The 13817-nt window shown below is 37.6% G+C and overlaps 1 protein-coding gene across 1 annotated transcript in view; it reads left to right on the top strand.

Moving 5' to 3' along the window:
* Positions 1 to 13817, top strand: part of LOC124594735 (ATP-binding cassette sub-family C member 4-like) — a 279421-nt gene that overhangs the window by 166162 nt on the left and 99442 nt on the right. Inside the window, exons 7-9 of the mRNA XM_047133107.1 lie at positions 7656 to 7794; positions 7973 to 8083; positions 12793 to 13023. Of these exons, the coding sequence (XP_046989063.1) occupies positions 7656 to 7794; positions 7973 to 8083; positions 12793 to 13023 (481 nt within the window). The remainder of the gene's footprint in view (positions 1 to 7655; positions 7795 to 7972; positions 8084 to 12792; positions 13024 to 13817) is intronic.

Genomic DNA, 13817 nt, shown 5'->3' with positions numbered 1-13817 from the left:
TCCAGTGACTTAGTGCTTTAGATTTCTTTTTCAGAGTTATTTGTTTGGTCACAAATTAAACAGAAAAAAACCTAAAACTGTAGCAAGCAAACCAGGAAAGTACAGTATTAAAATTTTTGCCTTTAGCCTTCCATTCACGAAACTTAGATATACACTGCCAAAAAAATTCACACACTCAAAATTTATTGTTGTGACTTTATGTATGGAGAACGTGAAATGATTACATTTACAGATCAATAGCACGAGTGGTCTGAGGTATCAGTTGTTGACTCATTCTGAAACACCCACATAAACACATGTTGTACGAGGGTTGGAACTTTAATAGTGGCAGCTACTTATTCACGGCTCGTAAAAAATAGATACGTGTTTCAAAGTTTTACTGACATTCAGAGTAGTCACCAGCATTGTGTATAACGCATTGCCATCGATGTGGAAGTCGTAGGATACTCTTATCAGTGCCAGTTGTGTTGACAGTTCGAGCGACATGGTCTATTGCCCCGACGGATTTGTGGCAGTCCTGAAGCGAATGCCGTAAAATGTTTCCTTCAGTTCAGAAATCGAGTTGAACTCTCGAGGGCATAAGTCAGGAGACTGCAGTAGGTTGGATTGCACTTAGCAGTCCCCATCAGTCAAACAAATCAGTAACAGCCTGCACTGTACGTGCTTGAGCATTGTTCTGCAAAATGATGGTCAGATCCTGCAGAAAGTGTCATCATTTCTGTCTCTAAGCTGGTCGTAGGTTGTGTTCCAAAAATGGACGGCATAGAGACAGAAGTGATGACACCAATGGCACCAATCGAACTGTGCATGTCGATGCTGTGGCGCGAGTGGATGATGGGCTAGTGGTGTGCGTGCCCGTAATCCCACAGCTAATAACCGGTTCGCAACAGTCCATGTTGACACGACTGCGCTCACAAGCTGTCTTATCTGTGCTGTGGTTGTTGTACGATTCGCTAGTGCTGCCCTTTCAATACGACGAACCTGGTGGGCGTCTGTGCTGTGTGGACATCCAGAACCTTGACTACGGATGTGAGAATGCTCATGTGACCACTGATACTAGCATGGTTGCACCACTGATGCAGCACGTTCAACTTGTGTGGTAGTTCTCCGAAAGGACCATCCTGCCACTCTGAAGATCACAAATTGACCTCTATCAGACTCACTGGGTTGGCTGTGGGAAGCGAGTGTGAGTATGCGTGGCATGGCTGCCTACTTGCGTCACAAGTTTAAACCACACTGAGCCTTCTGGCAGTGACCATTCCCTATTAAAAGGTAGACACAGATGGCATCCTGTAGCTACATCACTACGCTATCAGCACATGTACTGTCCCCCAGGCGGCATATGCCATCATCGGATCAAAATCAACATCATCTTTCCAAATGTACTTTTTGTCAGTGTATATGCAGGGAAGCAACCAGGGTCAACTCGATCATTTTGTGAATGCTGCTGGAAACATGTCATGTCAGCTGCCATAGCTGAAATGACGGCATAACGCATAACTAGTTCAGGAAAGAACACAACCGTAGGTAACTGGATTGTGGGCATATGCGTAGGCAACTGCATTAGATTGGGCGCGCAAGAACGATTTTTCGCTCGGCTAGTCACATTACTTTATCGGAGTACTTGCTTGGACGATGAAAAATCGGACGATAATTAAATCTTCCGCAAGGCACAAAATTATCAGCCGAAGGGGAGATGCCTATATTGTTGGATATAGGGTCGCAGGTGCATTGTTTATAGTCGGTCAATTGTTGTGCTAAGTATGAGTGTTTCAAAGGGAAGTACAATTCAGTACTGATACATAGGTGTTGATTTTCGTGGTAGAATGGAGACACGCGCTTAATGGTGAAAAGTTGAAGAATTACAGCGGCTGGCAATTAAAAAAGAAACTATGACTAGAAATCTCTGAAGCATTGACACTATGTTGATAGAACTAATTTTTGGAGAGAAAATGCAAATAGGCCAATACCACCATTTTGTTCAGCATAACAACTACATATTAACGATATTTATGTATTTATTGGTCAATCTCTTTAAAAAATGGTTCAAAGGGCTCTGAGCACTATGGGACTTAACATCTATGGTCATCAGTCCCCTAGAGCTTAGAACTACTTAAACCTAACTAACCTAAGGACATCACACAACACCAAGTCATCACGAGGCAGAGAAAAGATGAATCTCTTATTACATGACAGTAGTTTATTCATCCACATTCAATGTACGATCATTTTCGTCAGAAAATATGTAGCGTAATGAAATACTAGTGAGTATTGTAGACAAAACAAGGATGCATAGTACCCTACACACTGCGACTCAAAATTGCGTGTAGAACTTTGAATAATTACAAAAATGTATGAAACATTATTTTGCGTGGTATTCGAGTTGACGTTTGCATAAAAATAAATCAGAGATCGAACACTTTTGTTCAAATTAGTCATTAACATTGAAGCAGGCACTTGATTAAACTGCTAGTGACACATGGTACCAGTCCATGAATATGGTTATTTTCCACATATGTATTGCAAACATTCGATTACACTCTGTCTAGAAAGATATCATTGGACAGTATCGAATGACTTCAGTAAGTTTATTCTTATAATACTGCTGTTTCTGTGAAGTCCCATTACGATATTTTCAATGAATTGAGTAATAGCTGATTCCATTGGGCCTACTCTTGACTTCGCAAAAATTGCATTGATTTTCATGCAAGAGACAGAATTTTTCAAGTTAATTTGTAACTATGTTTCATGACTGTCTCTGTTACTTACGACAATACTGTTTATGCAAGACAAGTTGACACTGGACGCAGTGCTTGATGGAAGTGACCGTAAACGCATTTCCCATTAGTGGTCTTAGTTTGAGCATGTAGTACAGATAACAATGTTAATGGTCTACAGTTTCCCACTTCATGTATATCGCCCTTTTCATACAATGGTTTTATTTCTTAAAGTTTTAATCAATTTGAATATTATTTCTGATAATGTATTTCTAATATGTGAGAATGGTTCTGACATGACAGTAGCACACTTAATTATGACAGTATCAGGCATGCAATATACATTTATTTTAGTTACTAAACATTGCAGAAGCTAGTGGTTATTATGGCCATACTGCCACGGAGCAGATCCTTTTAGTGAAGTAAAGTATTCAGAAAAATATTTGTGAATGTCATGTGCCTCTGACACTAGACCATATCCTATTGCTACAGAAACTTGATGGTATTGGTATCAGAGGTATATCTACATCTGCATCTATACTCTGCAAACACTGTGAGGTACATGGCAGAGTGTATGTCCCATTGCACCAGTTATTAGGATGTCTTCCTGTTCCATTCACGTTAGAAGTGTGGGAGGAAGTATTGTTTGAATGACTCTGTGTGTGCAGTAATTATTCTAATCTTATCCTCATGATCCCTCTGTGAGTGATGTAGGGGGTTGTAGTATATCCCTCATATGTATTTCATCAGTAGAGTTTCTCAGCATAGTTTACTTCTATCTTCAGGAGACTTCCAGTCCAGTTCCTTCAGTATCTCTGTGACACTCTCTCACCGATTAAACAAACCTGTTGCTATTTGTACTGCCCTTCTCTGTATTCGTTCAACATTCCCTGTCAGTCCTGTCTGGTACGTGTCCCATAGACATGAGCAATATTCTAGAACCAGTTGCATGAGTGATTTGTAAGCATTAGCAAACTCCTTTGTAGCCTGGGTACATTTCTGTAGTATTCTATCAATAAACTGAAGTCTACCACTTACTTTGAACCTATATGATCATTCCGTTTCGTATCCCTATAAAGTGTTACACCCAGGTATTTTTATGAGTTGGCCAATTCCAACAGTGACTCATTGGTATTAGTCATAGGATACTACAATTTTCGATTTGTGAAGTGCCATTCTGAAAATTTAGAACAGGTTGAGAATCTCTGCACCATGTTGAAATCTTATCAAGATCTGACTGAATATTTATGCAGCTTCTTTCAGATAGTACTTCGTTACAGATAACTGCATCATCTGCAGCAAGCTGATTTTACTATTGATATCGTGTGCAAGATCATTGATATACAATATGAACAGCAAGGATCCCAACACACTTCTTTGGGGCACAAGTAGAGTTACCTCTACATCTGATGATGGCTCTCCATCCATGGTAACATGCTGTGTGCCCCCTACCAAAAAGTCCTCAATCCAGTCACAAATTTCACTTGATACACAATATGATCATACTTCTGACAATAAGCGTAGGTGCTTTTTGGAAATCAATAAATACTGCATTTACCTGTTTACCTTGATCCAAAGCTTTCAGCGTGTCATGTGAGAAAAGTGTGAGTTGGGTTTCATATGATCAATGTTTCCAAAATTGAGAAGGTCATTCTGGTCATTATATTTGAGCTCATAATATGTTCTAAGATTCTACAAAAATCAGTGTCAAGGATATTGGATGGTAGTTTTGTGCATTGCTTCTACTGCCCTTCTTGTAGAGGGGTGTGACCAATGCCTTTTTCCAAGAACTGAGCATGGTTTTTTGTTCGAGTGATCTACAATAGATTAAAGCTAGATGAGGGGCTCGCTCAGCTGCAAATTCAGTATACAATTTGACATGGATTCCATTGAGGCCTTGAGCTTTGTTCAGTTTTAACCACTTCAGCTGTTTCTCAACACCACCAATACTAATACTTATTTCATTCATCTTTTCAGTGGTGCGAGGACTAAAATGGGGCAATTCTGGATTTTCCTTTCCAATGCAACATTTGAAAACGGAGTTGGACACTTCAGCTTTTCAGATTTTGCTTTACTACCCTGAATTTCAGTTCTTGTCTCATTCACTAGGGACTGGACACTGGCTTTGATACCACTAACAGTCATTCCCAAGCAACTGGCTTCGATCATATCTTACTGGCCACAAGCAAGTAGTAGAAAGACAATGAGATATGTTAATAAATCAATCAGACATTATTATGATTACAAAGATGTAAATTATCCTTTTTTTATAGATGAAAATTACCTAGCATTAATCAAACAGTGTCATAGCACTATCCAGTTTGCAGATTACACAAGCCATTTAGTCAGTTGGAAGACACCAGAAATGTTACAGACAACACTATCCGAGACATTAACTAATGTTGTGAACTGCCAAAACAAACTAATAATAAATGAAGGTATAACAGTAGCGTTAAGTTTTCATAATGTTGATAGAAACAGTGAAGAGGATATAAAAATGCAGATATCAAACACAGATATTGCAAGTGTAGTGAATACAAAAGTTTTGGGATCTGTCTGCAAGATAACCTTAGATGGCATACTCACATTGATAATATACCATATACTATTTAATAAGAGTGCTTGAAGGACTGTCTAATGATTGTTTATTGTGCTAAACAAATGTAAATATCGTGTGATTAGGGCCTCCCATTGGGTAGACCGTTCGCCGGGTACAAGTCTTTCTATTTGACACTACTTCGGCGACTTATGTGTCGATGGGGATGAAATGATGCTGATTAGGACAACACAAAACCCAGTCCCTGAGCGGAGAAAATCTCTGACCCAACGGGGAATCGAACCCGGGCTCTTAGGATTGACATTCTGTCGCACTGACTACTCAGCTACCAGGGTGGACTGTTGTGCTAATATACCCTTTATTTTGAAGTTTGGGGCCACTTTCTTGGATACTCATCATCCTGCCTAAAACTCTTCTGGATGCATAAAAGGATAGCGAAAATCATAGCTGGAATAAAAAAAAAAGAACAAACCTTGCAGACCACTATTTAAAATGATGAGGATTCTTCCTCTTCCATGTATTTACATCTTTGAAAGTACACTGTTCATTAAGAAATATGCAATAACAAATCCTAATGTGCTCCTCAAAAATGAAAATGTGCATCAACATGATGCAAGGCAGAAAACTAACATGCTCCAAATAAAAACCAATTTGCATCAAAAAAGAACATTACACCTTGGTAAAATTATTTACGATAAGCTGCCAAAAGAAATGAAAGTAATAACTGATCTAAGAAATTTAAAGCTGTATGAAAAGAATGTCTGTTAATGCATTGCTTCTATAGTCTGGAAGAGTTCCTCCAAAACCTTTGAGAGCCTAAAAGAGTTAATGTTACACTTATAAGCCACATTGTTTATCATCTACTAAAACATTGTGCAAATGGGACTATCTGCTTATAGCGTGTAGGCTTAAGACTATAACCATTAATATTAGTTTATTCACATTTTCAGTTGTAATTTTCTAGCTAAAATAGTTTAATTATAAGTTAGAGATGAAAAAATGTATTAATTATTGTAAAAATGAAGATATTTGCACTGAATTGTCCAATATCTGACGTGCTGTGCTCTACATGTTAGATTTACTGGACCAAATAAATACAATAAAATACAATACAGTACGCTTATGGAATACACCATTTTGTTACAGAAGTAGCAAAGGACAGTTTTCTGTGGGAATTTTTTCACCATCTTCTCTTTGTTTACCATCAAGGTGTCTTACAAAATTATGATGCATGCAACATATTTTTGTAATGTTTTCACAAAAATCAAGATTTGTATCAAGAGATTGGTTTAATATGCTCCACAATTACTGTGAAGAATGCCTAAAGAACACCACAATTTGTGAGCTCTACATAGTCTGTTAATGAAAACTTATTTCGCATATGGCAAATTCCTTTTTTGATTAAGGCCTTAACTCAAGTTCTGATAAACTAAATTATTCAGTACCAACACACATATATGGCATTGCTGTTCACTGTGTGTCATCTTGTAAACAACTTATATCAGGACTGTTTAAATAGTTTTGTGAAAATAACATCCAAAAATTTGTGCTTTTAAATGTATACAAAAAGGTTGAAGGTATTTCCACAATTCATCACATATAGCTCTCATTTATCATTGAGTGAGTAAGAAAGCATATTGGTCAAACTCAGCAAAGGAAATATTGATCCTTCAGATTTAAGTCAGCAGGAATAGGAAATAAAAAAAACTACAGTGTGGTGGTAGACTGTAAAAATCATACCACCTTCGTGATTCACACTGGATAAATATCACTGAAATTCGCATGTCCCACCTGCTTGAAATTTAAAAAAAGGGAGGTGTTTTTAATCTCTTCATGTACTTCACTTGTTCTCCATATTCCACGCATAATTCGAGAAGTTAATAAATTCTTTTCTGTGGATAGTAGTTACTATACTCAAATAGTTTCTCATGGATGATCTATGATGAATAAATTTCTAACTAAAGTGTTTGCTACTGCTTCACCATCTTGCACCATAACCTAACACCATCATTGTATTATGGTATGAAGCTTGTACATGGAATCAGTAGGTTCAATTGATTCCCAATACAGGCCTATTGGTTGTCTGCAGTATGAAATATGAAATACAATGGAAACTGTGAAAATGGGACTGTCATTCCAGAAACAAATGGTTAGGAATCTAATAAAGTTACTGTGCTCACAGGAAACTCTTGGTGACACTATTTCATTGAGGTACCATTAAATAAACTGTATAACATTCTGAGTAAAATGTATTTATCAAATCAAGGGCTGCAATAGTGAGTGAGAATTTAAAAATGTGTATTTAGAAAATTTATGTTGCCGTGTCACTATGACTGGTGTATAATCATTCTGAAGTATTCAGAAAAGATTTTCTTTTCCAGGCTGGAGATGATAGTTATCCTGAAAACTTCCTATATTCGAGGTATTTTTATGAGTTTCAATCTATGTACAACTCGGTTGGCCTTGTGTTGTGCGTTGGTCACATTTGTACAGCTGGGAAATGAATTGACTGCAAACAAGGTAATTTCTTTTAATGACCAAACTCAGAATCAATGAAGTTACTTAACATAGTTTTTTTATAGACTAGGGAAGAATTTTTTTGTTTTTCTGAAAGTACCTGTACATCATTTGTATTAAATTTATTATATGCATCAAATACATATACATTAAACAAATGTGACTTGTGTTGTCTTTTCAGATATTTGTTGTTCTCACATACTTCAACATTCTTGCACAGTTAATGTCGATGGTTTTTGTAAGAGGAGTGGCAGAATTAGCTGAAGCTGTAGTTTCTGTCAGACGTATTCAGGTAACAACTTAATTTGTTGTGTTCCTCACAGATTTTAAGCAGATGTAGAAATATTTGTATAAGCTTGTGTCTGCTTCAATGTTTACTTTAATTGTAAATACAACAAAATAACACAAAACAATTAAATGTCTCTCACTGCTCCACACATGTGCAACAGGTTGCAGAAATCTGTAACATACAACACTGCTGCAATCACTCACCTCCAGCATGCCACACGTGAGTGGTTTATCAAGAAAGTTCAACAAATACTATGAACACCACTGTTCCAAGAAATATTTCAAAGGAAAATAAAAATGTGTAGCAGCAGTTGCAGTTGATGTCCATATCCTACAAATATTTGCAAAAATAAATTAAAAAGAAAGGGAATAGGAATTTATTTTGAAACGCTTTTATTGGGAACTGTGGGTTACTTTGCAGAATATATTACATTTTTCACAGACTCCAACTGGGTTGTGTACATCTTGCCAGTGAGCCAATACAATTAGTTTTTCCTTTATTAGTCCTCAGTTGCTTTTTCATTGTTTAGTCTTATACTCCAAGTTTAATGGCAAGTATTTACACAGTTAGGGTAAGGAGTCATTCCAATCCCGGGAGCGGAAAGACTTACCTTAGGGGGAAAAAAGGACAGGTATACACTCGCACACACACACACACACACATATCCATCCGCACATACACAGACACAAGCAGACATTTCAGCTTGTGTCTGTGTATGTGCGGATGGATATGTACCCCCTAAGGTAAGTCTTTCCGCTCCCAGGATTGGAATGACTCCTTACCCTCTCCCTTAAAACCCACATCCTTTCGTCTTTCCCTCTCCTTCCCTCTTTCCTGATGAAGCAACCGTTTGTTGTGAAAGCTTGAATTTTGTGCGTATGTTTGTGTTTGTTTGTGTGTCTATCGACCTGCCAGCCCTTTTGTTTGGTAAGTCAAACACAATGAAAAGTTTGTTAACAAGAAGTCAGAAGTAGAAAACATTTTTAATAATCATTTTTAAGTGTTGTAGAGAAAATAGGTTCCAGCTATTCATTAGAAAATGCAAGGCAGTATATGGAAGAGGCAGTACCTATGCAGTTTGATAGAATTGATATTCAACCCACCTCACCTACTGAAATTAGGAAAATAATAAATTCACTCAAAAGTAAAAGCTCACATGGAATTGATGGCATTTCCAACAGAGTACTAAAAGCTTATTCCCAACAAATAAATAGGATTCCCAGCCACATATGTAGTAGTTCACTGAAACAGGGAATTTTTCCAGATAGACTGAAATATGCTATTGTTAAACCATTGCATAAAAAAGGGGATAGATCTGATGCTAATAACTACTGCCCAATCTCACTTCTGACAGCTTTATCCAAAATTCTTGAAAAAGTAATGTATTCAAGAGTAGCATCACATTTTTGTAAAAATGAAGTACTAACAAAATATCAGTTTGGTTTTCAGAAAGGCTTTTCAACAGAAAATGCTATATATGCTTTCTCTGACCAAATATTAAATGCAATGAATAACCTAACATCACCCATTGGGATATTTTGTGATGTCTCAAATGCTTTTGATTGTGTGAATCATGAAATTCTTCTCTATAAGCTTAAGTATTGTGGTATGAGTGGGACAGTGCACAAATGGTTTAATTCATACTTAACTGGAAGAATGCAGAAGGTTGAAATTAACGGTACAGATAGTCTACAAATACCAGCGGAGTCCTCTGACTGGGGAGGTATCAAGAATGGTCTCCCACAGGGTTCAGTCTTGGGTCCCTTATTGTTCTTAGTATATATTAACGACTTGCCACTCTGTATTCATGAAGATGCAAAGTTAGTTCTTTTTACTGATGATACAAGTATATTAATCATACCCAAGAAGCAAGAATCAGCTGAGGAAATTTTCGAATAATGTATTTCAGAAATTATTAAGTAGTTATCTGCAACTGGACTCTCACTAAATTTTGAGAAAACACAGTTTATACAATTGTGTACAGTAAATGGCATAACACCATTGATAAATATAGACTATGAATGGAAGTCTGTTGCTAAGGCAGAAATACTCAAAATTTCTGGGTGTGTGCATTGATGATAAATTGAATTGGAAGGAACACATCAATGATCTGCTGAAACAGTTAGGTTCAGCTTCTTATGCTATTAGGGTTATTGCAAATTGTGGTGATAAACATATCAGTAAATTAGCCTACTATGTCTATTTTCATTCACTGCTTTCATATGGTGTCATATTTTGGGGCAATTCATCATTAAGAGAGAAAGTATTCATTGCACAAAAGCATGTAATCAGAATAATAGCTGGAGCCCACCCAAGATTACCTTGCAGACATTTATTTAAGGAACTCGGGATATTCACAGTACCTTTGCAATACATATATTCACTTACGAAATTTGTCATTAATAACCCATCCCAATTCAAAAATAACAGCGAAGTGCATAGTTACACCACTAGAAGAAAGGATGATATTCACTATTCCAGATTAAATCTCACTTTGGCACAGAAAGGGGTGAATTATGCTGCTACAAAAATCTGTGGTCATTTGGCAAATATTATTAAAAGTCTGACAGATAGCCAACTAACATTTAAAAGCAAATTAAAAGAATTTCTGAATGACAACTTCTTCTACTCAATAGATCAATTCTTAGATATGAAGTGATAACAGAAAATAATTAATTAATTAGTGCAAAGAAAACTTAGGTTAAAGTGACATATTCCACATCATTATGAAATGTCATATTTATGATCTATGGAACAAGTATTAATGTATGTATGTATGTATCACCCTTTTTGGACAGCTGATAAGGATGAGGCCAAAGGGTATTAGGGATTTCAGTTTATGTGGGATGAGGGAACAGTCTTTGCTCAAACCATAAAGACTTTAAGCGATTTGTTGGTCACTAGTACACTGTGAGGTAGACTTTGCTGTTTAGTCCACATAATTGACAACAGTGGATAATATGAGGTCTGCTTATTTCTTTTCTCATTCAACCAGGGATCGTCTCATGATGATAAATGACTTGTCATCATAATACAATGAAAATAGATAGAACGGAATATGCATTCAAACAGAAAATTATATTTTTATGGGGATAGGGTTGGTGGTTAGCCATGGCCTAACTGAAAGAACTGTCCCAACATTTATCTCAAATGATTTAGGAAACTGTAAATGAAGATGGCCGGGCAGAGCAGACTCCCTCCTCCTGAATATAAGATCAGTGCCATAACAACATGACTTGGCTGGTCCCTGCTGTAATCATTCAACAACATTATTATCTGTAAGAGACTGGTGATGTACTAAATATCTGAGAATTATGAGTTTTTAATTTATAACATGTGCTGTAATAATTGTTTTATAATGACAGAAAGGTAGCAAGTGGAAAAGAATTCACAGTAAATAATGGAAGGTCAAATGATATGAGGATATGGTAAATACACTATGTGATCAAAAGTATCCGGACACCCCCAAAAACGTACGTTTTTTATATTAGTTGCATTTTGCTGCCATCTACTGCCAGGTACTCCATACCAGTGATCTCAGTAGTCATTAGACATCATGAGGGAGCGGAATGGAGCACTCATGGACTTCGAATGTGGTCAGGTGATTGGGTGTCACTTGTGTCATACATCTGTACATGAGATTTCCACACTCCTAAACATCCCTAGGTCCACTGTTTCCGATGTGATAGTGACGTGGAAATGTGAAGGGACATGTACAGCACAAAAGCATACAGGTCGACCACGTCTGTTGATTGACGGAGACTGCCAACAGTTGAAGAGATTGTGATGTGTAATAGGCAGACATCTATCCAGACCATCACACAAGAATTCCAAACTGCATGAGGATCCACTGCAAGTACTATGACATTTAGGCGGGAGGTGAGAAAACTTGGATTTCATGGTCGGGCAGCTGCTCATAAGCCACACATCACGCCGGTAAATGCCAAACAACACTTTACTTGATGTAAGGAGCGTAAACATTGGATGATTAAACAGGTAAAAAACGTTGAGTCGAGTGATGAATCACGGTACACAATGTGGCGATCCGATGGCAGCGTGTTAGTGCCAACAGTAAAATTCGGAGGTGGTGGTGTTATGGTGTGCTCATGTTTTTCATGGAGGGGGCTTGCACACCTTATTGTTTGTGTGGCACTATCACTGCACAGGCCTACATTGATGTTTCAAGCACCTTTTAAGCACTTTTGAAGAGCAATTTGGGCATGGTGACTGCATCTTTCAACACGATCAAGCGCCTGTTCGTGATGGACGACTTGTGGCAGAATGGTTACATGACAATAACATTCCTGTATTGGACTAGTCTACACAGATTCCTGACCTGAATCCTGTAGAACACCTTTGGGATGTTTTGGAATGCTGACTTCTTGCCAGGCCTCATCGACTGACATCAGTACCTCTCCTCAGTGCAGCAATCCATGAAGAATGAACTACCATTCCCCAAGAAACCTTCCAGCACCTGACTGAATGTATGCTTGTGAGTGGAAGTTGTCATCAAGGCTAAAGGTGTGCCAACACCATACTGAATTCCATGATTACCGATGGAGGCCGCCTCAAAGTTGTAAGTCATTTTCAGCCAGGTGTCCGGATACTTTTGATCACATAGTGTATGGGACATGCTCCCTATTATGGAATTGCAGAGTGGGAGAGAGATCTTTCTAGTTTAATTGCTTAAGAGATGTTATTTTTTCTATTAGGCATTCCTTTTGAATGAAGAATTAATTGAGACAAGAACCTCAACCATTTTGGCTGTAAATAATGTGAATCATGAAAATAACAAAGAGTTAAAGGGAGAGATAGCAGTTAGTTTGGAACACGTCTCTGCTAAATGGACGGAAACTCTCACCAACAATACTCTGGATGATGTAAACTTGAGAGTTTATAAGGGTGAACTGCTTGGAGTTGTGGGCCCTGTTGGATCTGGCAAGGTATGTTGGAATTCTGTGCTTTCAATAACAGTAACAGCTAATGATGTTCTGTCTTTACAATTAAAATAGTGAATCCAGTGAATGATCTAATATCTGGTTTAAGGTCTACTGGTTTATTTTTGCTTCACGGAGTTATAGTACTTTTAATGGCCTCAGAATAGTTATTCACAAACCACATATTCCCAACTGTTTGTACTTCATTCACATGCAGTACATACATAGCTGAAGAGTTGTGTACGTATAGTTTTTAGATACCTATTCTGAGATTATGTCCATTGATGACAATGCCATGTATAATTGTGTGTAGGAGATGATGATTTCTATTTTGTACTACTGACAAAGATGATGTGTCCACATCTATGGTGCACATCGGAATGAACACATGCTAGTCTTAACAAAGTTCTTTTGTAAACTAACAACCTTGTGGAAACTTGTGGGAACAACGATTCACAAAAAAGTACAAATAATCTTAGTTGCACGAACTTTGTTGATTCACTAGGAAAACATTTGCGACACATAATGAGGATACACATTACTTCAAAAACAGAGGTACTTCACATTTTCATTTTCAATCTTAGTCTTCAGCTAATCATGTCATTTCTTCTGGAGAGTGGAGCTCCCGGGACAAATGAATATTCTTGCTACATGCCCTGTCTTGGTGCAGACTGGCTATTAAAGGGAAGAAACTGCAAAGATACCTGTGGAGGCTTGTCCAGCAATGGCCTTGTCAGCGGTTGCGTAAGTTGGCATAGGTGTTGGGTGTGCATGTTTATCTGGTGACATTGCAGAGTTAA

This window comes from Schistocerca americana, chromosome 2 (genome assembly GCF_021461395.2).
Source record: "Schistocerca americana isolate TAMUIC-IGC-003095 chromosome 2, iqSchAmer2.1, whole genome shotgun sequence".
NCBI classification, from domain to species: domain Eukaryota; kingdom Metazoa; phylum Arthropoda; class Insecta; order Orthoptera; family Acrididae; genus Schistocerca; species Schistocerca americana.
This window is presented reverse-complemented; position numbering and strand designations above follow the sequence as displayed.